A 24,124-nucleotide genomic window follows, 5' to 3' on the forward strand; every position below is an offset into this window, starting at 1 on the left:
GGGGGGGCAATGGAGAACTGAGCTTTTTTGCTTAGCTGCTTCAGCTCTGCCTGGCCACTCAGACCTGGCCTGGCTTATCACCTCTGGGGTTGGTGGCCCCTCTGTGTTTTCAGGTATCTGGGGATGCAAGACCACTAGGATTACAGGGCAAGGAAATCCAAGGAAACGTGAATAATCTCCCTCTTTCTGCCCACATTTAGGGAACATTCCTCTTCCTTTAAGAAGATTAAGGAGAAACATGTAGAAAGGTTCAGGGATTGGACTAAGCCGCAGGTGTCTGGTTTCCTGACCCCTCCCCCTAGCTCCAGCTCAGTGCTGCCTTGCTCCGCAGCTGGGCAGCTTCCAGGTAACATAGTTCCAGAGAGCATAGCCCTGGTCAGTATGGTCTGCTCTGTCTTCCTGCACGCCCTCCTGTCTAAGGGGGACCTCCTTCCCTATTAGTTGGCTGCCTGCACGCCTCTGCTATGGCCTTGAGTCAAGGGGTGCACGTGGCCTCCACAGCCACCTGAGCCCATGTAAACACAGTTACGTAACTGCTGTTTTTCCTAGCTATCTGATTCCAGTCACCAGGAGCCCCACCCAGCCCCGGGCAACCAATTCTGTCTCTGCACATTCCCCACCCCTCACCCACCCCTCACCCCCATGGTAGTCTGTCCTCTGCCACCAGCTCAAAGTCCCATTAGTCATTAGTGTTGAGAGTGTAGCATTTGGATGAGTCACTGACATTTCCTCTGCCACACACCCCTGTCCTTCATGCTAGATAGAAGGGCATCTGCTATTCCTCTCCTGCGGACAATCTTTAGTACATTCTTCAGGTAGGCTTTCATATCCATTCTGGTTTGAGCTCCTTGGAGAGTGTTTCCTTCCTACAGACCAGAAGGGAGGAGCCAAGAACACAGAGACTGTTCTAGAGGGGACCACAAGTAACCCAACAGCGAGGAACTGAAGCCAAGTCACCATGGATATACTAGCACAGACCTCTCGACTCTGTTTCATCCCTGGGGCCATCTCCTGACTCCAGCTCCTGCAGTACTGCCAAGCTCTATCAATGGCCCCACATATGCCAACCACTTTTGGGAACAGAGGCAAGCAAGGGAGGAAAGCGAAGTGACCCAGTTTGGGGCTCCAAGGGCCCTCTTGCACACTGGCCTACCTGGAAGTCTAAGTTTTTTTGGTTTAGTCACTGCAGCGTGAAGGTCAGGGATGGCCAGTATCAAACCTGGCAGCTGGGACAGGTATGTAAAACCCATGGGAACAAGAGGTTTAAAGATTTCAGATCTGCTTTGCAGAAGTATTTTCAAAGCATACCTATCAGAGGCAGGTGCCTCATGGCTCTCAGCATCTATACCCCAAAGGTTTGTGAAAAGAATCAGTTCCTGCCCAGTTTACCCAGCCTGTCCTCCAGGAGGCCTGGACACTGACTGATGTCACACCCACCATGCATTTCTTTTCATGGGTGAACAAACAGACAGACTTCCTTCAGTTCTTACAAAGGATGCAAAGAGCAAGGGGCTGTCAGCTCTTAGGGAAGCAGACTTCACAGGGGACGATAAATGAGTGATGACCTCAGAGGGGAATACAAGCCAAGTCGGCTCAGCCACAGCCAAGGGCACAGAACCAGGGACTGGAAAAGTAGGCCTGCCTCAGCCACCTTCCATCCCAGCTCAGGTAAACTGATATAAGGAAGACAGAGCTGATTGGTTAGCCAGAGGGTATCACGAGGTAGAGTGCTGGTATCCAAAGGATAACCTATCTTTCTGCCTCCTTCAGTTCTACGATAAAGTCTCTACTCCACAGCATGAAGACTTAATTTACCTACAAGTGACAAATCCAGTCAAGAGTAAGAAGATTTTTAAAATAAAATCTTAGAGTTGTGATAGAAGAAGAAAAAGGAAGGAAGGAAGGAAGGAAGAAGAAGAGCCATTTAATTGCCCAGAGCAGACAACAAAGTAGGGATTAGGTCCTGATCTAGCAGGGGCCAGTGTGACTCAGTGTTTCATCTTTCTTTCCTAGGCTCTTCAGCAGCTTCCCACGACTCTGTGAATAAGGGCAAACATTACATCACCTCACTGGGGCTTTAGCTAAGGGATAAGGCCACTGTTAACTCAGGATGTCACTGGGGTAACAGAACATAAAATGCTCACTCGGCTTTTGTGCAGCTAAAAATCCGGGCTCATTTTTCTGGTCTGAAAATTGCACAGCGTGGCTGTATTTGATGTCAATGTTGCTATTTGGGTCCAGCAGATCTAGCTTTAGCCTTTGCACCTCGGTTGTCATAATCTGTCCAAGTCCCTCTCCAGGGCCCCAGCCTTTCCCTATCTCCACCCCCAAGCTGTGCAGCGATGCTTATCTGCTCTTGTGAATTCCCAGCCCCTTGGGATCTATCTGCTTTTCAGAGGTCTCCAAGGCTGGTCTGATACATCCAAGCTTGGTAGTACAACTCTCCATCAACTTCCTCTGGCTTCTGGCTTTTCCCAGGCTGGAATGTCCATGGTTAGGATCATGTGCAAACTTATTAAATGACTATCGTAAAGCATCTTTTTTGTGCTTTGTATGTTTCTGGGTTATCATTCTTCTTCTTCCTTCAAGGAGGAGCCTCTGCTGAAGAAGTTGCAGAGGAGCAGGGGCTAGAAAAGGAGTTCATGGTGGGCATAATTCCAGGAGGAGGCAAGAGACAAAGGCAGGGGGTTTATGTGGAGAAAAGTGGAAACTCAGGAGAGGCCTTCAAAGCTTTAACTATGGCTGGGGGATCCTCTCTGGGGAAGGGACTCCACTGGCATTGTCAAGAGATCAGACCAGACATCAGAAACCTGGCTTTCTCTCACCCCTGGAATTACTGACTGGGTCAGAGCCAAATAAAACGATCAGTCCCTGAACCAAGGAAATAAAGACATGGGGAGTCAATGATGTAATCCTTCCATTTTAAGGTCATTTTCTTCTTTTAATCTTATGACTTCCAATGTACAGTAAGAAAGTTCTTACAAAAGTTTTATTCACACAGACTTATTAATGTTGTCTGTGTTGATAGGTAACATTTCTACGACTGTCCTTAACATAACAGAAGGCAAGAGAATGCAGGTAACTTCTAAGCACAAGCAAATAGGCCATCACCACTCAAGAGAGCCACCAGCTGCTTCATCATCTAGGCAGCAAAACCAGGAACCAAGCCTGGAAAGGGTGGAGTGACAGGAGAAAAAGCTATGGGTTAGGATGCTGCATGGGAGGAACGAGACAGGCATCCTGATGGCATCTTCACAAAGGTTCTGAGACAGATGAAAACACATCCCCCCCCTCTTGTTTTAAGTGCAGGTTTTCATTATGTAGCCCTGGCTACCCTGGCATTTACTGTGAGATCAGGCTGGCCTCAAATTTTCCAGCGATCCTCTTGCTTCATCACGTACCTACTCCAAGACACATCTTTATCACCCCCAATAATAATCTCAGGCTGCCTGCTTCTAATCATGCCTGCTTCTAATCATGCCTGCTTCTAATCACTTTGATATGCCTCCTCCCCTGCCCCCTCCCCGATAACCAAGCCGACACAGAGGGTACTTGGAAAACTGTGAAAAGGGAACAGCGAAGCGAATGTGGGCAGGGACTTACGGGCAGGCAGAGTGCTTGGCTCTACTTCAGAGCTGCACAGAGGGATGGTCCATGTCCACGGTCCTTGCTGCTTGATCTGAAACCACCTAGACTTGGCATGAAAGCGTTGACGATGCATAACCCTGGCCCAAACAAAGGTGTTATTTAGCACGTCTTGCTATGGTTGCTGAGGTGTGAGGCCAAGGCCTCCCAGGAGGGAATGTGCTCCCCGTATCATCCTTACCTTTGTGACTGCATAGATGAAGGCAGCTAACACTGACCCCATTCACTTTGGCTGGCTTGATAGAGGCAGGGCAGCTCCCAAATCCCAATGTCATGTAGTCTCCCTCTCAAACTGTCAGTGGTACAGAGCCCTATTGTTACTACAGCTCACTGCTGGCATCCTAGATGAGAGCATTGCGCCTGTCCTTCGGCTGACCAGCTTTCTTCTCCGCACACATCTGCTCTTTCCTAGCCCTTCCCTATGGGCTTCAGATCATGGCAAGAACTGAAAGGGATTCCTCCGTGTGACCCAAACCTCCTCAGTGTCTCAGTGCGCCATCCTGGCAGCTCTTTTCACCCATCTAACAGATTACAGGAAAGATGGGTCGGGTGTCAGATGAGGTCAGCCCCCACAGCTAGAACCACAAACAACCTAGCAAACTGGAGACTCACTCCCAACACTGAGCTCTAGGCCCACACTTCCTCTTGAATTTTTTTTCTGCCTGGGTAAGGAAAACTGAATGTAAAGCACCTGAGGTTCCACCGTTTCCATAACAGCTAGGTTAAATACTGAGGTTCTAGAATGTTCCCTCAGCACGTTTTTACTAGTTAGGAAATAATTTTCAATACAAACATTGGGCAGAAAAACCCGATGATCAATAATATGAAGAACACTATGACTCGTCAGTGTGGGGCAGGATTTTCCTAAACTAGTATAGCTGGTCACCAAAGATTGGCCAGCATAGACCTATTTCTCTCTGTAATAGCCCTTGACTCACCCTGCCTCTGCCTCCAGAGCGCTGGGGTTAAAGGCATGTGCCATCACCCTCAGTGACTTATTTCTCTAGAGTGGGATCTTTTATATATATATATATATATATATATATATATGTATGATACAGGCAATACTTGGGAGATCAGCTAGAAGATTTTCATAAAGGCAGGGGAAAGGATTTCAGCTTCCTCATTTGCAGACTATGTTTGCACAATGGCTGTAAAAGCAGGAAGCCCAGCTGCATCTCACATGTCTTAGGATATTTCTCTTACATACACCAGCTGCCTCAGATTTTGTGTTTGAAAGCCACACAGAAAAAAAGAACTAAGGGATAATGAATGCCAAAGCTGGCAGAGGCCTCAAAGCTACTCCACTCTCAGCAATCCTCCTGCCTTCGCTCCTTAATGACATCAAACGATGTTTTCTATTTACCAAACCAATGGGGCTCCCCACCCCCATTCTGAAGTGCCAGGAAATCATTCCTAAGTTACTAGGCTAGTAAAACAAATGTTCGCTAGTGAGAAAAACTTGCTTCACTGAATAGCAAGCTATTCTGGAAGAAAAGAAAGGCAATGAAAAAAGAAAGTGGTAGGTGAGGACAATGCTGACATTCCCGGACAGTCTGACGCCTCTGTTCCTAGGCAAGGAGCTACATCAAGCACGGCCACCCGCTGTGCCAGTGTGACAAGCCATGTGCACTTTGATGGCCAACCGCTAGTGGCAAAAGAGGAAGCTGTCATCTTGAGATTGCAAAGGAAACAGAGTATGTTTACATGGTAGCAGACTATTAAGCACCCCCACCACACGCACATCCACCCCATGTACGCACACACACTATTCTGATTCTAATCAGAACACAGAGACTAAAAAGAGATGTTCCCTTTGTATCAGCTGTGTTATTTTGTTTTTGTTTTTTTTTTTTTTTTAACTTAAAAAATAGTCTTTGTTTAAGCATAAAGTTTCATATGTCTACATGTAGCCACAGGTGGGAAGTCCTGTCTGGCTCAAGTGAAGCTTCAGAAGTTTGGGAAGGAGTGCTCTGACATTCCCAGAACACCGCTTTAAGAACTGGGTTACCTGGGCTGGAGAAGATGGCTCAGTGGTTAAGAGCACTGGCTGCTTTTCCAGAGGACCTCTCAAGTTTAATCCCCAGCACCCACATGGCAGCTAGCTTCACAGAGATCCACCTGCCTCTGCCTCCCAAGTGCTAGGATTAAAGGCGTGCGCCACCACCAGGCTTCTTGAATTTCTTTGAATGGGAGAAGGTTCTTAAAAAGAAGGTTCCCATGGACCTAATGTGAAACGTGAACAAGAGGGTAGTGTTTTTGGCATCTTTAAAATACAGATTCAAAGGCTGGGCATCCCAGCACTTAGGAGGCAGAGGCAGGAGGATTGCTGTGAGTTCGAGGCCAGCCTGGTCTACAAAGTGAATTCAAGACAGCCAAGGCTACATAGAGAAACTCTTTGTCTCAGAAAAAAAAAAAATTTTTTTTTATGTCTAGTGTGATGACATAAAAGGGCTTGGGCAGGTCTCAGTGCTCATGACCTCAGGGCATTCAGAAGCGCAACTTCCTTTGCAGACGGGTTCATCTAGGATTAAAATCTGAAAGCAAAAGTCAGACATGCCTGTGATCCCAGCACTTGGGAGGCAGAGGCAGGCAGATGACTGTGAGCTCGAGGCCAGCCTGCTATACAAAATCGAGCCCAGGGCAGCCAAGGCTACACAGAGAACCTTGTTCGAAAAACCAACCAACTGAACAACCAACCAACCAAACAAACCAAAAAACAAAAAACTGAAAGCAAAGGCTCTGGCAAGTGTTGAAACTTTGAAAAATCTCCTTTAAACTACTGAGGGGACTTTAAGCAGCTCTAAAAAAAAGAAACCTCTCAGTATTATTTAATTTTTTTAAATTGCATTTACTCGTTTATGTGTGTCCCACTGTGCTTGTGTGACGCCAGAGCACAACTTTTGTGACTCGGTTCTCTTCTTCCACCATGTGGATCGGGGACTCAAACTCAAGTGGCCAGGCTTAGCCACGCCCCCAGCCCACCCTCACTGTACCTTTCAGGAGGAACTTTATAAAACACATTGAAGTGAGCCAAGGGCTGAAGTAGAGCTGGGTGGTGGAGTACACATGAGCCATGTGTTCAGTCCTATGTATCACACACAATCAAACAACACCCCATATTCATGGACCTGAGAGTCCAAAAGGAAGTAAATTATTATGGAAGCCAGTCCCACCTGGATCCTACAATCACTGAGTTAGATTGCTCTCTTGTTAGTTCAAGTCTCCCTCAGAAGAGAAGCAGTTTTAGCCACTGAAATCTAAGTGATTTCCTTTAATGGTAGCGAGCAGAAAGGGGAAAAAAAAAATGAGAAGACACGATTGAGTTAGCAAAGCGACGACTTGTAAATGCAAGAAGTCACCCCTAAAACAAGAGACGAGCTAGAAGTCTGAGCCAGAAACTGAAGGTCGGGGTTCCAAGTCCCATTTTATTACAGGAAGGCCCTTTTATAGCATAAGCCTTCAACACACACACACACACACACACACACACACACACACACACAGACACACCAGGTCCCTTCCTAAAATTAGGACAAGGGGGTGGGGAACAAAACAGCAGTACTTTTTATATATAGTGAACATAAATTAGAAGAATTTATAAAATTGTCATCTCTCTTACAGAATAAATGCAACTGAATTACAAATGCACCTCTAAATTTAAGTTGTTTGAGTTGTTTCTGTTTGTTTCCAATAATAAATGAGTATGATCTGTTTGCAGGGCTGGGCCCATATGTGCTGCACAGGGTCCAGAGTCACTACAGGGCTTTCTTTCCGTGGTCGCTCCTCCGCACCATCTTTGCTGGCCCATCAGGATACACGCCCTCTTTTCGGGGTGGCATTCTCTCATTAATTCGGTCTAGACCTCGGGCTTCTTCAAAACTTCGAATCTTGTGTGAAATTGTAAACCCTCTGACGGCTGCAGAAAAACAGGAGAGGGAGTAGGAAGTGCTTAGGGAGGTGGGAAGTTAACAGCTTACACCAAGTTTCCAAGCACACAGCGATCTCCTAGGAACATACAGATCTGCTGACAGGCAGCATGTGACTAAAGCTGCCTTGTCCACAAACACTGCCTCTACACAGCTCAAAGTGTAGTAGAAGCTGGCGTAAGAGTAACAATTCTGGCAGAAATAAACTTGACAAATAAAAATTAGTTCTTATTTAGCCCCCACACATTTGAAATAGTGCTTCTTACGAGAAACCTGTTCTAGCCTAGAAAAAGGTAACACCAGGAGTGCACACAACAACCACACAGACCATTGCTCCCAGCACAGCCATCACACTGACCACACAGAAGTAACAAGAGAGCCATCTACCCAAGACAGCTTTCTGTCTTCCCAGCCAGGAGCTGACACAGATTAAAATCCTCAGCACAGCTTCTAGATGCTTCTCCATCTGACTCAACTTTGAAGGTTCTTTCTTGAAGTATTAGAGATTGAACCCTGGGCCTCACACACCCTAAGCAAACACCCTGCCACAGAGCTATAATTCCAACCAGATTCAATTTTGCATCGTCAAGGCATCAATTCCCCCTTGAATTACCTTATCTGATGAACTGACTAATCTACAGCCCAGGTTTATGAATACCAATGGTTTTCATTAAAAAAATTCGTGACTTGTGTCTCCACAGAAACAAAAGTACCTTAGCTGGAATGCCTTAGGGCAACCTCAGAAATGAAGCATCTAAACTTGTCTACTTTGGCCTCCACTCCTGCTAACTTTTTGACTCCTTAGGTAATGAAGCATGCCTATCTGACTCTCTTAATTAAAAAAAAAAAAAAAAAAAAAAACCAAAAAACCAAAACCCATTTAAATCATCTGACCTCTGTCATTACCAAGTGTACAAACTTCAGTCACTATGTAAAACTGACAGACTTAGAAAGGACATAGGCTGTGTGAAGGTCATCTGAGAAGCAGGGTGGCGTGTGGCCATGCTGAGGGCCAGCCTCTCCCTTTCTGTCGGAGTTCCGTAGATGTGAGTGAGTTCAGAGATGCTGATGAAGCCCTGAGACTGGTGCACAGACCCAGGGGCATTGCTGCTGGGTGATATGGTCATACCTTCCTGAGCTTCTGTCGCTTCAACTGTGGCTTTACCAAGGCAGGAGCAGTGCATGCAAAAATGAAGACAGAGAGAGAGAGTGAACCAACAGCAGTGCTGCCGGCACAGACATCCCAGGGTCCCATCTGCCAGCACACCTGCCCATAATGGAAGTCACCTGGAGTTAAGAGAAGTTAGGGGAGTCCCACAAGGCGTTGGAGGGTGTGCACACGAGGTGGTAGGCTCTAACGTTTCTAACACTTCAGTTGGCATGGGATGCTGCTCTCTTCATTTGAAATAGCCAACTGCTAGTTTATGTCTCGTGATCGCACATCATGATGACTTGTCAAATTAGATAATTTAACATCACAACTGTGTTTGAGCCTCTAACTGCTCAGATTGTATCAAGCAAGCTGTTGCTTGGTCCTATTTAAAAATCTTATTTAATCATGCTTGTTACTGTTTTCTAATGAGGGATACATGGTCCAACTGTCTTAAACCAGATGATGATGATGACAACGATGATGACAACAATGATGATGATGACAATGATGATGACAGAATAGAGCAGTGCTTGAATAGCTCTGGCATTTGGAAGGGGAGAAAAGTAGGTTATAAGCAAGGGGTTACTTCTGGTCTAGGGGGGAACAACTAGGCACCGATTTGAAGTCTAATTCATGTACCCATCTGAGATGGGAGCTATGGCAGAGGCTCACACTGACACCCCATACAGTTTCTGTTCCTTGTGCAACAGAGCAGGTCAATTACTAAGAACGCCATCTTCTCCTTCTCAGTGACAGAAATGGAAGCAATTTAAAAATGAGCACCAAGAGGGAAACTTCCTCCTGCTATTGTTGGTCAGGCAGTAAAGCTGTAATACATGAAAAAGTTCTAGGGTACAGCCTGAAGGATCCCATTAGAATCCTGCCAACTCCTCCAACTGCGACTTTCCTAAGGAAGGGAGGAAGGACTCTCAGCAGCAAGACCACCGTGAGGCTTTACCCATCACTATGAGGAGCAGGAGAACTGCCAAGCTACTTAACCTCCCACTGCAACATGAGAGCCAGCATCTGGGGGCAAGCACTGCTCGCCCTGGCTTGTAGGAAGGCCTGTGTTACAGCACTGCCACTTCCTCCCTGACATCAGATGGGTCTGAGAAGCTGCACAAGGCAATGACAGTGACTTCTCACAGAGCGGGATGTTGCCCATGCAGATGTGAGAAAGTGGGAGCCAAAGGTTTGTCTAAAATTCTATGAATAGCAATGACCTACTTAGATTTTATTTTAGATGTACTTAATTCATGTGTATGGATGTTTTGCCTGCATATATGGAGGTCATAGGAGGGTGTCATAGCCCCTGGAACTGGAATTAAGGATGATTGTGAAGCATCATGTGAGTGTTGGGAAGCAAATCCAGGTCCCCTGCAAGAATAACAAGTGCTCTTACCTGTTGAGGACTCTACAGTCTCCCAGTATCACATTTTTGGGGCCCTCACAGAACTTTTTTTTTTGGACTGTGTATTAGCATATCAATCTGTACCAAGGGACACAGCAAGAAAAAAAATTATGCCATAAAACTGTTTAAGAGTGTGTAAGTGCTTTTTGTTTGTTTGTTTCTCTGTGTAGCCTTGGCTGTCCTGGACTGTCTTTGAAGACCCAGTTGGCCTCGAACTCACAGTGATCCACCTGCCTCTGCCTCTGTTTCCCGAGTGCTGGGATTAAAGGCGTGTGCCACCATGACCAGCTTTTTTTGGTTTTTCAAGATAGGGTTTCTCTGTGTAGCTTTGGCTGTCCTAGATTTGCTTTTATCGACCAGGCTGGCCTCGAACTCACAGCAATCTGCCTCCCTCTGCCTTCCGAGTGTGATGTGCATTTTGCGACAGGCTCTCACTATATATCCTTGGCTGGCCTGGAACTCACTATGTAGAGCAGACTAGCCTTGAGCATCCAGAGACCTAACTGATTCTGCCACCACGTCTGGCAAAGCCAATGGTTTTGATGCTTTTTATAGCTGAACACTACACCATCACCCTCCAAACAAGCTCTCTGCCCATTAGCAGCAATTTCCATTTCCCTTCTTCCTGTCTTCCCTTAGCCTTAGTCAACTACTGATCTACTTCCTGTCCCTGTAAATCTGGACATGTGATGTAAGTGGAACCATGTTAGATGTCTTTAGTGAAAGCTTTTATTTAGCATGATGTGTTTCATGTTTGCTCACATTAATGCATGAGCATGTATGTACTTCCTTCTTCTTAGGGCTAGGTGAAATCCCCACTGTATAAACCTTACTTTGTTATCCAATGGATTAACACTGACATTGTCTCCCCTTTTAGGGTGTTCTGAGGAATGCCACTTGAGGCCCTGATGGAGAGTGTACATGTTTTGGTGAGGGCATAGTTTATTCCTCTCAGTGGAGGGAGGAAGTGTAGGGTGGCACTGCTGATTCTATGGTAACTCTATTTAGTCATCTGAAGAACTACCAGAATGTTTTCTCTATGGTAGCCGTAACAAAATATTCCCTTTAGCACCATATAAAGAACCCAATTTCTCTGCAATCTCATCGTTTTCCTTTCCTTTTTACCTCCAGCCTTTTTATTTTTTTTTTTAAAGATTTATGTATTTATTATGTATACAGTGCTCTGCTTCCATGTATGCCTACAGGCCAGAAGAAGGTATCAGATCACATTATAGATGGTTGTGAGCCACCATGTAGGTGCTGGGAATTGAACTCAGGACCTCTGGATGAGTAGTCAGTGCTCTTAACCTGAGCCATCTTTCCTGCCCCTTGTCCCCCAGTCTTAAGGATCAAAGGAAAGGTTTTGTGCACACAGGCAAGAGCTCTATGATAGACACCTAAGCCTTCCTTAATACTTATAAGAAAAAATTTTAAGGCAGGGTCTCATATAGGCCAGGCCAGTCCTGAAACTTGCTCTGTGACTAGACTATTGAACTCCTTCCTGGTTGTCCCCTGTCTGCCACTCAAGTGCTGAGATTACTTGCATGTTGCCACATCCAGCTATCCAGGCTGGCCTCAAACTCAGAGATCTGCCTGCCTCTGCCTCCGGCATGCTGGGATTAACGGTGCAGCACCACCACCCTGCCTGACTTTCCCCCCAAACCTGTATTAGTACCTACTGATTGATTGTGGGTCCTAATTTCTGTTTTTAGATTTATTTTTATTTTATGTGTATGGTTTTTTTGTTTTCCTGCTTGTACATATGTATACCATTTGCATGGTTGTAGCCTGTGGAGATCTGAAAAAGGTGTCAAATCCTCTGGAACTGAAGTTATAGATGGTTGTGAGCCACTATGTGGGTGCTTGGAACCAAATCTGGGTCCTCACCGAAAGTAGCAAGTGCTCTTAGCTGCTAAGCCATCTCTCCAGACCCTTAAGTGTTCCTTTACATTATACTGTGTGTGTGCAAGTGTGCATTCATGAGCGTGCCACAGCACACATGTGGAGGGTAAAGAATCCACCAGTGGGTCTGAACTCAGGCAATCAAGTTTGGCAGTTAAGTATCTTTCATTACCCACCAAGTCATCTTGTAGGCCCATAGAGCAGTTCCAAATCATCTTCAGACCAATGGGTGCAGGAGTTTTACTTTTACATATCCACCTCCTTCCCTTTATGGCCTCTCCTTTTCTTGGTTAGTAACTCACTGAATCTATTTAACCTCCTTCACGTGGCTGTGAAGCTATCCACTGAAGCATGGTCAACCTATCAAAGGCTGTACCCCCATAAGAAATGTGCAGGGTTTTTAAAATTTAAGATACTTATTGATTTTTGTTCATTAGTCATGGAGAATTCCTGTGAACAGTTCTGATGAGAGTGTTTTAGAGTAACAGGAAGAAACATGGGCTAAGAAAAAAGAGCAATGTCTACTTAGCTTCAAGTCCTTACTTCAAAAGTTTTGAAAATTTATTGATCCACAAAGTTGCTTTAATCTAAATTTTTTTTTTGTTTTTTGCTAGATCTCATAAAAGCTAATCTATGAATCAAAGGCAGCAAGAGAATTTTATAGATTTGTTTCCTTGAGATATATATGTTTCTTCACACTCTTTTGGACTTGGTCCCAATATATTTTATGTCTCTTCATTCCTGGTTTGAATTAGTGTTTTAATCAATTTAGGGTTACATATATGTTATCCAAAGCATGCAGAATTCTCCAGTAATGTCATCAGCTTTCAGAGCCCATCACTCTCGCTTACTGATGGACAGGAGCTGAGCTGTGCTCTGACACCAGTGCAGCAGGTCCAGTGGGTGGGCAGTGGCCACGGTGGCAAAGAGCTTCTTCACCAGCAGCAGGCAGGGGGGCTGCTTCTGCTCTGGGGCTGTCACGGTAAGACCACAGGAACCATCCTCTGGTAGGCACGTATGCTAATTTCTCTTGATAGTCTTGGAGTTGCAGGGTATGGGTACAAATGTGTTTAGTTTTATTGGCTATCAGTTGGCTAGAATGGTTGAGTCTATTTTTAAGCTCAGTAGCCTATATCTAATCCAGTGCGCCATGGACACACCAACACTTGATCTTGTCAGACTTTAACATTTCAGCCATTCTTGTGGGTATGCCGTTGTGTTTCCAGATGAGTAACTGCATTAGGCATCTTCGTATATGTTTGCTGGCCATGTTGAAATCCTCTTTGGTGAAATAAACAAATAAAATCATTGGACTATATTTTAATGTTCTTTTTTCTTATTATTTGTGGTCTATCCTGAAACAAGGCCTTTGTCAGATATAGATAGTGCAGAAATTTTCTATGGTTTGCCTTTTTCCTTCTCTTAACTATGTATTTTCATTAGGAGAATTTAATTTTAATAATCTTTATTTTCTTTCTTTTCTGTCTCTAATTAAAGACTTTGGCTACTCCAATGTCTGTTCTCCACACTTTTTCTGAATTTGCTTTAAATTTTGCATTTAAATTATAATCTATTTTGAATTATTTTTGTGTGTACACATGAAGGAGTAAGAGTCATGATTCCTCTTTCCATGGATAAATATCCTTTGCTCTAGTGCTGGGTTCTAAACAAAGTCCCTGCCCGCTGGTAACAGGGCGCACCTTTTAGAAAGGGGCATCTTCATACTCACCAGTCTCAATAGTCTTCTTTCCTCCAGAGAGGACCCCCAATGGGAGTGTGCCTGTGGGAGTGAGGCCCTTGAGGGTCAGCACACTCTCACTCTCTTCCCTGCAAAGGAACATGGAAGCCCTGGTTAATGCCAGGGAGCTGTGGCACAGCAAAGTGACATCTGAAGGACAGCAACAGAAAGGCAAAGAGGCATGAAGACAGGTCCCCCACCTTCATCTGTCCCAGGTTTTCTGCAAACACTTCAGATAAAAACAGTTAGCCAGCCCTTTTTTCACCTAGAGGCACTGGTAGCAAGGCACTGCTCCCCATACTTTATCCCATTTGCCCTAACTGACAACACGTGAGCGAGGTCCTATTATAATCTCTAGTTTATAGACAAGGAAAGCTAAGACCCAGAGATTGAACCCAAGACAACACAGCCAAGGAAAGCCAGAATCTGAACATGGGGAAGCTGGCTCTAAAACCTCTACATCTAAACCTCTACATCTATGCAACTAAATGAAGGTTTTCCAAACATTCGCGTTTGCATGAAATCTGGTTCAACCTGCACTTAACCGGAAGTCTTGCAATTCCAGCACCAGACTGTAACCTTAGAAACACTAAAGCTAACTTCTAATGCCCTTCCTAAGTTCCTTGAAACCATGATGTGATGACAGAGCCTTACCGAAGAACTGAAAAGACCCGTGCCATTTTCCCAATGGCTCTGACTTTATTCTTGATGACTTCTTTTCGAGCTGAAGTGCCTTAGAAAATACAAAGAACAAACGAGTTAAAGGAATGTGTTTAACAAGACAGCTTTTTTCAAATGCAAGACGGACTGTCTTTTGTATTTAAGTTAAAGAGAAACTTAGAAAAGAAGAAGAATCAAAGCCTAATTAAAAAAAAAAATTAAAAATCCCAGGAAGTTCCAAGGAACAAGGGGGAAAACAGGAGAGAATGAAGGAGAGCATGGATGAAGGGGTCACGAGAAGACACTGGGGTCATGTATGGGGAGCAGGAAGTTTTGTAGTTCTGAAATGTTGGATGCAGTGACTAATGAAACACAAAGACACAAACAAACCTCACAATGACAGCTCTACAAGCCAAGATCTCTTTTGAGAATGCTGTCTACCACCTTTGGGTGCAGGGTCTGGTCTGCCAAAGGGAGCAGCTGTCCTGAACACAGGAAGAGTCACTTTCATTCTACAATCTTCAGTATTCACACCAGTGAGCTACTTGTTCCTTCAGAATACTGCTAACAACTGTGCCACACAGATTACAAGGATGGGCAAGGTATTCTAAAGCCCCACCCTGAAGTTCATACAAGACTTTATGGCCTTTTCTTAAGATTTAGGAAACAGCCCAAACATGAAAGGAAAGATCCAGGCATACCCCAGGCAACAGCATCCAAAAGTCAAAGATACACAGGCTTTCCCTCCTCTCTCCCTCCTCTCAATCCTTCGGGACCAAACAAAAGGTCCACAGAAAACAGCCATTCCCACTGAGAGGGAGGGTAGAAAGTCCTGTGAAACTGCTCAGCTACCAATTGAAAAGGACCAAGCCATCAATGGTGGCAGAGCACACAGCGAGAATTTAGCTCACAGCACATTTCAGTAGGATACCTTTCGGACAGCTTGAAACGTAGTGATCTTCGGGGAGAAGAGACACCAAGAAACAAGGAGATGAAGACAGACACATGGGTGGAGAATGCGAGTTTGCATGGAAGAGAAAAAAAAATCCAAGTGAAATACATGGAAAGGAGCAGGCTGTGAGGGAAGCAGCTCAGGGACTGCCTGCACCGTGACAGCCACATACAGACTCCTTTTTTGTCCTTTCTCCATTTCTTAATAGCTTAACCTTTCCCATTAATTCCCATCTACTATTATCTAACCCGCCTCCCCCCCAACCCAGCATGAAAATAACAAAGACACTGCTTGTGGGACAACACAAAGAGCAAAAACAACGGACAAGAGCAGTTTACAGATCTCCCAGCAGGAACACTGAGCGGCTGTTTGACTTGCTAGCACATCTCATTTTTCAAGAGCCATTTTTCCTTTTATAGGTCTAAGCCTTCAGGACTTCAAGTTGTTTTCTGTGTCTTCTGTAAAAGCCTTTGCTTAGGGGTCTGATGATCATTGGTGTTTGCTCATGATTAAGACAGGGAGGGAGTCAAAAGCTTCCAGAGCTGGAAAAAGGCAACTGATGGCTCTGAGCATTGTGTGCTGGGCCTCTGTTAGGGAAACCAGTTCTTGTTTGTCATTTACAGTCCAGATCCAAACCTCCTTTGGTTTTAGACATCAGCCTCTAGACATCAGAGAATGGACAGAGATCCCATGGCAAGCAGGGCTTTAACAGCTTTTCCAAAGGCTTTCATCTATTTTCCTTGGTTGAGCACAGAGTCCCTGCCTGTTCCTCTATTCCTGGTTCTAGAAACCAGGATTGACATTTAGCACCCTTTGTTACTAAGTAGGACTTTAGTGCTCCCAAATCAACTAAGTGAATATACTAATGCATCTTAAAAACAATCTGTTACCTTGTTCCATTCCTAGACAGACTTTAAGGTCTGGTGGATCTTTCTTACCGCAAGAAAATATCTTTGGGTTGTTTTTATTTTTGTGTCAATTTTTTAAGTTATCACACAAAGTAGCAGGTCTTATCCTGGCATTTTCCTACATGTGTTGTTACGTGTCTTCTAAATTGCCTGTCTTTCCACTGTCCTCCTCCAGTTAATTTGTTTTCTCAGCTTCCAAAAGCTCTATTGCCTCCATCTGTAGGCATGTAACTTTTACCTTTTTACTATGAAGCACAATGAACTTCCGTGTTTATATAAAGCAAACTGGTCACTACATAATTTGTTAAAAAGCACATGCCTATAAAACTAGTCACCCAGGGCAATACCAATGCTGTGCACAACCCACAGTACCTCCCCTGTCTAAAGGACACCACTCTTTTGCTTTTCACTAGGTTTTTTTCTTCCTGTTGTTTTCCATTTTACCATGTTTGAATGCATCCATATGCACTTGTTTTTCATTTTTTTTTAAATATTTTTTCTTTAAAGATTTATTTATTATTTATACAGTATTCTGCCCACACATGTGGCTGCCCACCACAAGAAGATACCAGATCTCATTACAGGTAGTTGTGAGCCACCATGTGGTTGCTGGGAATTGAACTCGGGACCTTCGGAAGAGCAGACGGTGCTCTTAACCTCTGAGCCATCTCTCCAGCCTTCATTTTTTTTTTTTAAAGTTGTATTTTTCCTCTCTTTGTGTGCACACTCAGTAAGTGGAGGTCAGAAGACAATTTATAGGAGTTATTTCTTCTCTTTCATCATGTTGATCCTGGGCATTAAACTAAGATCCTCAGGCCGGGCAGCAGGTACCTTAACCTACTGAGTCATCTCACTGGCCCAATTTTCAGGTTTTGGATTTCATATAGTTGTACAATTAAGCACTGGGGGTAAGGGGGGATCTGGCTTGTTTTATTCAACATTATGTTTTGTAAGACTCATTCACATTTCACTGTGCCCATTTTTATCATCACATACTGTTTGTTCCACTGCAGCTCTGTGCCACTATTTTGTTGTTGTTTTGTTTTGTTTTTTTGAGACAGTCTCTTTACATAGCCCTGGCTGTCCCAGAACTCACTAAGTAGACCAGGCTGGTCTCAAACTCACAGAGATGTTGGCATAAGGTTATTGTTTAGTTCAAATGCTGATTTCTGTATCTCCCCTCTCTGGTTACAAGTCTTGTTCTGAGAATCTTCTGTCTCAGTGTTGTATAAACTCTGCTCCCCAATTGTATGCCAATAAAAGCAGCTTATAGCCAATCACTGACTGAGCAGGGGAGAGAATAGGTCTGGATTTCCTGCCAGCCAGGGGAGGGGGAGTTAGAAGCGGAAGTAGGGGATTCAGCAAGGGATTCAGACACAGGCAGGGGTGTGGGAAAGATGAAGAAGATTTAGCTAGAGCAAAGAAAGAACTAAAGAGCAATTAACTTAGGGATTTTAGCAAAGATGGAGTTAGAATAACATACAGGGTTAAAGACAGACTTAAACTGCTCAAGATTGTGCTATAAAGCTTTATAAACAAATATAAAAGAGTCTCGATTACTTGTGTGATAGCTGGGTTAAGAAATAAAGTAAGCAGGGCGTGGTGGCGCACGCCTTTAATCCCAGCACTCGGGAGGCAGAGGCAGGCGGATCGCTGTGAGTTCAAGGCCAGCCCGGTCTACAAAGCGAATCCAGGACAGCCAAGACTACAAAGAGAACCCTGTCTCAAAAAAAAAAAAAAAAAAGCAAAACAAAACAACAACAAAAAAAAAAACAACAACAAAAAAAAAAAAAAAAAAAAAAAAAAGAAAGAAAGAAAGAAAAAGAAAAGAAATAAAGTAAGAGAAACAGTTTTATAAAAATGACTTTAACAGAGATGTGCCTGCCTCTGCCTCCCAAGTGTTGGAATTAAAGGTGTGTGCAACCTTGCTTGGTCTCCTATGCCACAATTTATCACTCCTATGCCAGCAATAATTACCTGGGCTGTTTCTAACTTTTGGCTATTACACGTGAGGCTCTTGTATGCACATCTGTAGACCTGTCTTTGGTACACATATGCACCTGTTCTGGTATGTTTAACTCTGGATAACAGTTTAGCACTGTCCATTAGAATGGAATCTACATATTTTCCTGGTGTATGTGAACACGCCCATTACTACATGTTCTTGCTTACACTGGGTATGGCTCATCTTTAATTCTGGCCAATCTGGTAAGTATGAAGTATTAGCTCATTATGATTTCAATTTGCATTTTCATGATTACTAATCATGGAAATTCTCTTTGTGATGTGTCTGTTCATCCCTCGTCATCTTAATTGGCAGTAATTCAGTCTTTTGTCAATGGGCCATGTGTTGGTAGTACTGCAAATATCCTGTCCTGGGCAGCTTGCCTTTTCATATGCTGAACAGAGTATTTGAATAAGCAAATGCTTTTATCCTTATTTTGTTTTTTAAAAAATGTGTATTTTATGAGTGTTGTACCTATAAGTGTCTCATACGCATGCAGTGCCCTCAGAGGCCAGAGAGAGCTTCAGGTAAGACTCCTGGAACTGGAGTTGGCAGCAGCCACATGGGTATAAGAACTGCACAAGCTCTTAGTCATGGAGATGTTTCTCCAGCCCAGATCTTGCTTTCAGTGTATTTAATTTATTAATAATTTTCTAGGAGGCTAGTCCTTTTTGCATCCTGTTTAAAGGATTTTTCCATTGCAAGGTTATCAAGGTAATTCTTCATTATAAACACTACACACTTCATTATTTTACATTTAAGTTTTTAAAAACTGTTGCTATTTGGGGCTGGAGAGATGGCTCAGTGGCTTAGAGCATTGTCTGCTCTTCCAGAGGTCCTAAGTTCAATTCCCAGCAACCACATGGTGGCTCACAACCATCTGTAATGGGATTTGACTCCCTCTTCTGTCATAGATGCAAATAGAACACTCAAATAAATAAATAAATAAATATATTTTTTTTAAAAACCTGTTGCTGTTTGTTGAGACAGGGGCTCTCTATGAAGCTCAGCTTAACCTTGAATTCACTACATAACCCCACTGGCCTCAGTCTGTTCTCTTGCCCAGTCCCAAGTGCTGGAAGGAGAGGGGTTCATCCCTGCCTTGTTCTCCTTCTCCTGTTTTTGCTGTGATGTAATGATGCTAGCTAGCAAAGCCACCCAGGACCTCACAACACTGGGCAAGTGAGTGCTCCACTGCTGAGCCCCAGCCTCAGCCTCTCATACCTTTCATATGTGAATGAAATATAAAGCCACAAAAGTAAGTATTTTGGAGGCACAAAATAAATTCCATATGAATTTATTTTTTCAAAAGTGGGTGTCCACAAAGTATTTATTTAAAATGCCAATATTAGCCAGGTATGGTGGCGCATACCTTTTTTTTTTTTTTTTTTTTTTTTGAGACAGGGTTTCTCTATGTAGCCTTGGCTGTCTTATACTTGCTTTTGTAGACCAGGCTGGCCTTGAACTCACAGCGATCCGTCTGCCTCTGCCTCTGCCTCCTGAGTGCTGGGATTAAAGGCGTGATACATACCTTTAATCCTAGACCTGATGGATCTCTGTGAGTTCAAGGCCAGCCTGATCTATGTACTGAGTTCCAGGACAGCCAGGGCATACACTGAGAACCTGTCTCAAACAAACAAACAAACAAACAAATAAAGCCATTCTCCAGTACCACCCCCAATAAAAATCAAGTATCCATATACATGTGGCTTAATTCTGGATTCTCTAGTCTGTTTCAATGCTTATCTATCTTTGAATTAATCTTTTTTATAATCTTTTTTTTTATTAAGCATACAATGTTTTGCTTGCATGTATGCTTGCACACCAGAAGAGGGCACTGGATCTCATTGTAGATGGTTGTGAGCCACCATGTGGTTGCTGGGAATTGAACTTGGGACCTTTGGAAGCACAGGCAGTGCTCTTAACCTCTGAGCCATCTCTCTAGCCCCTGAATTAATCATTTTAATTACTGCAGCTTTACAGTAAATCTTGACATATATAGAACAAGCCCTCTTCCTATGGTATTCTCTAAGCCTTGAGCCATTTCTCTATGAAGTTTAGAATCAATCAAGGCTAGGTGGTTGTACTGGCTACTTTATGTCACCTTGACACAAGCTAGAGTCATGACAGCGGAGGGAACCTCAATTGAGAAAATGTTTCCATAAGATCAGGCTGTAGGCAAGCCAGTAGGACATTCTCTAAATTAGTGATTGATGGGGGAAGGCTCAGCCCGTTGTGGGTGGTGTTAGCCCTGGGCTGTGACCCTGGATTCTATTAAAAAAAAAAAAAAAAAAAAGCAGGCTGAACAAACCATGAGGAGCAAGTGAGTAAGCAGCACCCCTCCATGGCTTCTCAGGCCCCTGCTCACTTGAGTTCCTGCCCTGACTTCCTGTGGAGATGAACCGTGATGTGGAAGCATAAGCCGAGTAAACCCTTCCCCCCTCCCCAAGTTTCTTTGGTCATGGTTTTCCTCACAGCAATAGTAACTCTTAAGCTGGTACCAGGACAGTGGGGGCAGGGGAGGACTGGGTAAGCACTCTGGAACTTTGGATTAGAAAAGCCACTGAGTGTTGAGAGCTCAGTGAGCTGTTCTGTAAGAGGCTGGATGGTGAGAATGTTGAGAGCAGTGCAGACAATGGAGGCCTGGCTTGTGAGGTTTCAGAGGGCAGCAGAGGCTGTAGCAGACCATTTGATGACTCGGTGATATCTGGTCAGCTGGGGCTGAATAATTGGCTGTGATTAATAAAGAGACCAGAACCACTAAAGTACAACCTTTGCTGTACTGGATAATTGACGGTGGTCAGCTGGAGCTGAGAAATCAGTGGTGATCAAGAAGAAACGGGCATCATTGAGGGGAAATCTTCTGGGAAGTGCTTCCTGAGTTAGCCAAGAGTCACCCAGGGGGTACTGGTTTTGTAGGCATGAAGGGGTCATGGAGAACAGCTGAAGCCTGGCACTGTGAGAGGCCATGGTGAAGGTGCACCCTCAACAAGACTGAAGTGGTCATGGAGAGGAGCTGAGGCTGCGCCACGAAGAGAGCGTAGGAGAGGCTATTGGTGAACGCGCAGCCGAGCAGAAGACCCTAGCACTCTAGGGATGCCAGCACCATGGGATGAGCAGCAAGAACAGCAGCGGCAGTGGAGTGGGGCCTGCCCGAGCTTAGAGGACAGACTGTGCTGCAGAGTGAGAGGCAGAGACGTGACCAGAGTTCTTTGGGGGAACCGAGAAGACGGTGAGTGGGTCCCAGACATTAGGGGCTGAGTTTTTCAGATAGAGTTTGGTTTTGCTTTGTTCAGATTATGACTGTGCCCTGGCTCTTCCCACTTGATGTGAGAAGGTATTTAATGTAATTTTGATTTTTGCAGGAGCCCACAGGTGAAAGATTTTGAACTTTTAAAACATATTTTGGAAGCCGGGCGGTGGTGGCGCACACCTTTAATCCCAGCACTCAGTAGGCAGAGGCAGGCAGATGGATCACTGTGAGTTCGAGGCTAGCCTGGTCTACAAAGTGAGTCCAGGACAGCCAAGTCTACACAGAGAAACCTTGCCTCGAAAAACCAAAAAAGAACAATAACAACAACAAAAATCCAAAAACAAAACATATATCAAATTTTTAGAGAGATTAGATATTTCAAAGAGACTGAAATTTTACTGTGTTTAAATCTGTAAGTGCTGTGAGACTTTTAAAATTGTGTTTTATATTGTGATATTAATTTTTTTGCCTGTGGTATATTTTATTATTATTTGAATATTCGATTCAGCATGGAACGTTCAGCAAACACAGAAAAATGTGAGACAGAACGTAAAGAAAGGCCCCTTGTCCAGATCAACTAAGGCTAATCCTGGGTGTTTCCTGACAGTTTCCTCTCTATGGAACTGAAGCTAACTTAAGGTCACCTGGAAATGCAAACATCTAGCCCTGACTTCCTCCTGCGCTGTTCCATGTTCTTCACCCACCCTGCTTTCCCTGTAGAGGCGGGCTACACTCAGAAGACTCTTCATAGAAAAGTGGGCATTTAGGGTGTCCCCAGTTCTCAGCTGCCAGGGACATCTGTCTCCAGTGGCAAGAGTTCACAGGTCAATTGTTCCCTTTGCTTTGAACTTCTTGGCAGACCGCTCATTTGACCTAGGCTGTGATTTGCTTCCCCAAATGTAGGAAATAATGTCATCAATTTCTATGGTAAACACACAATTTAGCTTGGGGATAACTTTCAGGTGGTCTTCTTTGACGAAGATCTTAAAGACATGCTTGGTCACCTGAAGAAGGATTCCTGTGACCCCCACAGAGGAAGGGCACTTGGATTTTGTGAGTGTCTAGCTTGAGCCCATAGCACAGGCCTCAGATGTACTGCTTCCAGAGTTCATACAGAGGGAGGAAGAGACTGTATATTTGTTGCTCTGGTTTAACGTCAAAGAGCCACATGTCTCTCCTCTGTCTGGCAGAGAGGCTTTGGATTTCTTCTGCTTTGGCTTCTGGTGAGTGAAGTATTCCAAGACCACACCCTTGGGTTGTAGATGGCTCTCACAGTCTTGCTGGTTCAGCTATGGTATGTTCTGCTTCAGGGAGCCACGTACAGCCTCAGCCTGCTGGGTTCCCTGCACATCGTGGTCTTTGGCTTCTTTATGAGAAAAGACATGGTAGATCACACTCTTCATGGTGATGACGTCTCCTTCAGGACTCACTCATTCCTTTTCTTCATTTCTTCAGCAGCTTTCACCCACCAGGATTCTTCCTTTTCTAAGTTTCCACTTTTTCAGTTGTGCCCAAGAAATAACCTGTGTAATCACAGTACACAGACTCGCTCCAGCCCGTGTCTATGGACTGCGACCAGATTTCAGATGTCATGATATTAATGTTAACGTGCCATCTTGGGAATATAGGGAAAGGTTCTAACTGAAAAGTGGTGTGTTTGTGTGTCAAGTTGACAAGGAGTCAGTTGTACTGGCAAGTTTTATGTCACCTTGATACAAGCTAAAGAGTCATGAGAGAGAAAGGAACCTCAGTTGAGAAAATGCTTCCATAAGATCAGGCTGTAGGCAAGCTAGGAAGGCATTTTCTTAATTAGTGATTGATGGGGGAGGGCCCAGCCCACTGTGGGTGGTAGCATCCCTGGGCTGGTGGTCCTGGGTTCTATAACAAATCAGGCTGAGCAGGCTGTAAGAAGCAAGCCAGTAAGCAGCAGCCCCATGGCTTCTGCATCAGCTCCTGCCTCCTGGTGCCTGCCCTGCTTGAGTTCCTGTCCTGACTTTCTCTGATGAACTGTGATGTAGAAGCATAAACTGAATACACCCTTTCCTTCCCCGATTATTTTTATTTTTATTATTATTATTTTTTGGTCACGGTGTTTCAGGGGTCATGGTGACAGTACCCCTCAGCCAGTGGCGCGTTTGCTACTCTACAGCCCTTTGCTCTTGCACTTTATTCATACACCTGTTTTCATAAAACACGGCTAGATGTATATTTTCTTCTGTTTCATTTTTCATTCCATTTTTCCTATAACTTAAAAGTTACCTAACAAACTATTTTAGCTGAACCTAGAGATTGCACTATGAATCTACTGCTTACTGAAATATAATGCTAACGGCCAGAAGAATGCTGGTTTATCATGTATGATGAGAGTGCATGGTCCCCTGTACATTTTACATCTATTCATCACAGTATTGGTTTTTGGGTTTTTCAGTTTTTTGTTTTGTTTTTGTTTGTTTGTTTGGTTGGTTTTTTGAGACAGGGTTTCTCTGTGTAGCCTTGACTGTCCTGGACTCACTTTGTAGACCAGGCTGGCCTCGAACTCAGAGATCTGCCTGCCTCTGCCTCCCGAGT

At 44.3% G+C, this 24,124-nt stretch overlaps 1 protein-coding gene and 1 pseudogene across 3 annotated transcripts in view; both read right to left on the reverse strand.

Annotated features, from left to right (window-relative positions):
• Window positions 1–7,053: 7,053 nt before the first annotated feature.
• The window catches only part of Ppp3cc (protein phosphatase 3 catalytic subunit gamma), a 77,327-nt gene continuing 60,256 nt past the window's right edge, over window positions 7,054–24,124 (reverse strand). The window contains exons 11-14 of one of the 3 annotated variants that reach the window (XM_051160793.1): window positions 14,433–14,511; window positions 13,770–13,867; window positions 8,704–8,733; window positions 7,055–7,564 (exon numbers count right to left, since the gene is read on the reverse strand). In XM_051160793.1, coding sequence (XP_051016750.1) covers window positions 7,404–7,564; window positions 8,704–8,733; window positions 13,770–13,867; window positions 14,433–14,511 — 368 coding nt within the window. In that variant the 3' untranslated portion in view covers window positions 7,055–7,403. Of the gene's footprint in view, window positions 7,565–8,703; window positions 8,734–13,769; window positions 13,868–14,432; window positions 14,512–24,124 lie in introns of all 3 variants that reach the window. The other 2 variants (XM_051160792.1, XM_051160794.1) reach the window with 2 other exon arrangements.
• On the reverse strand, window positions 22,197–22,959 carry LOC127202158 (ribonuclease P protein subunit p29-like; annotated as a pseudogene).

The sequence above is a fragment of the Acomys russatus genome, chromosome 18 (genome assembly GCF_903995435.1).
Source record: "Acomys russatus chromosome 18, mAcoRus1.1, whole genome shotgun sequence".
NCBI lineage: Eukaryota > Metazoa > Chordata > Mammalia > Rodentia > Muridae > Acomys > Acomys russatus.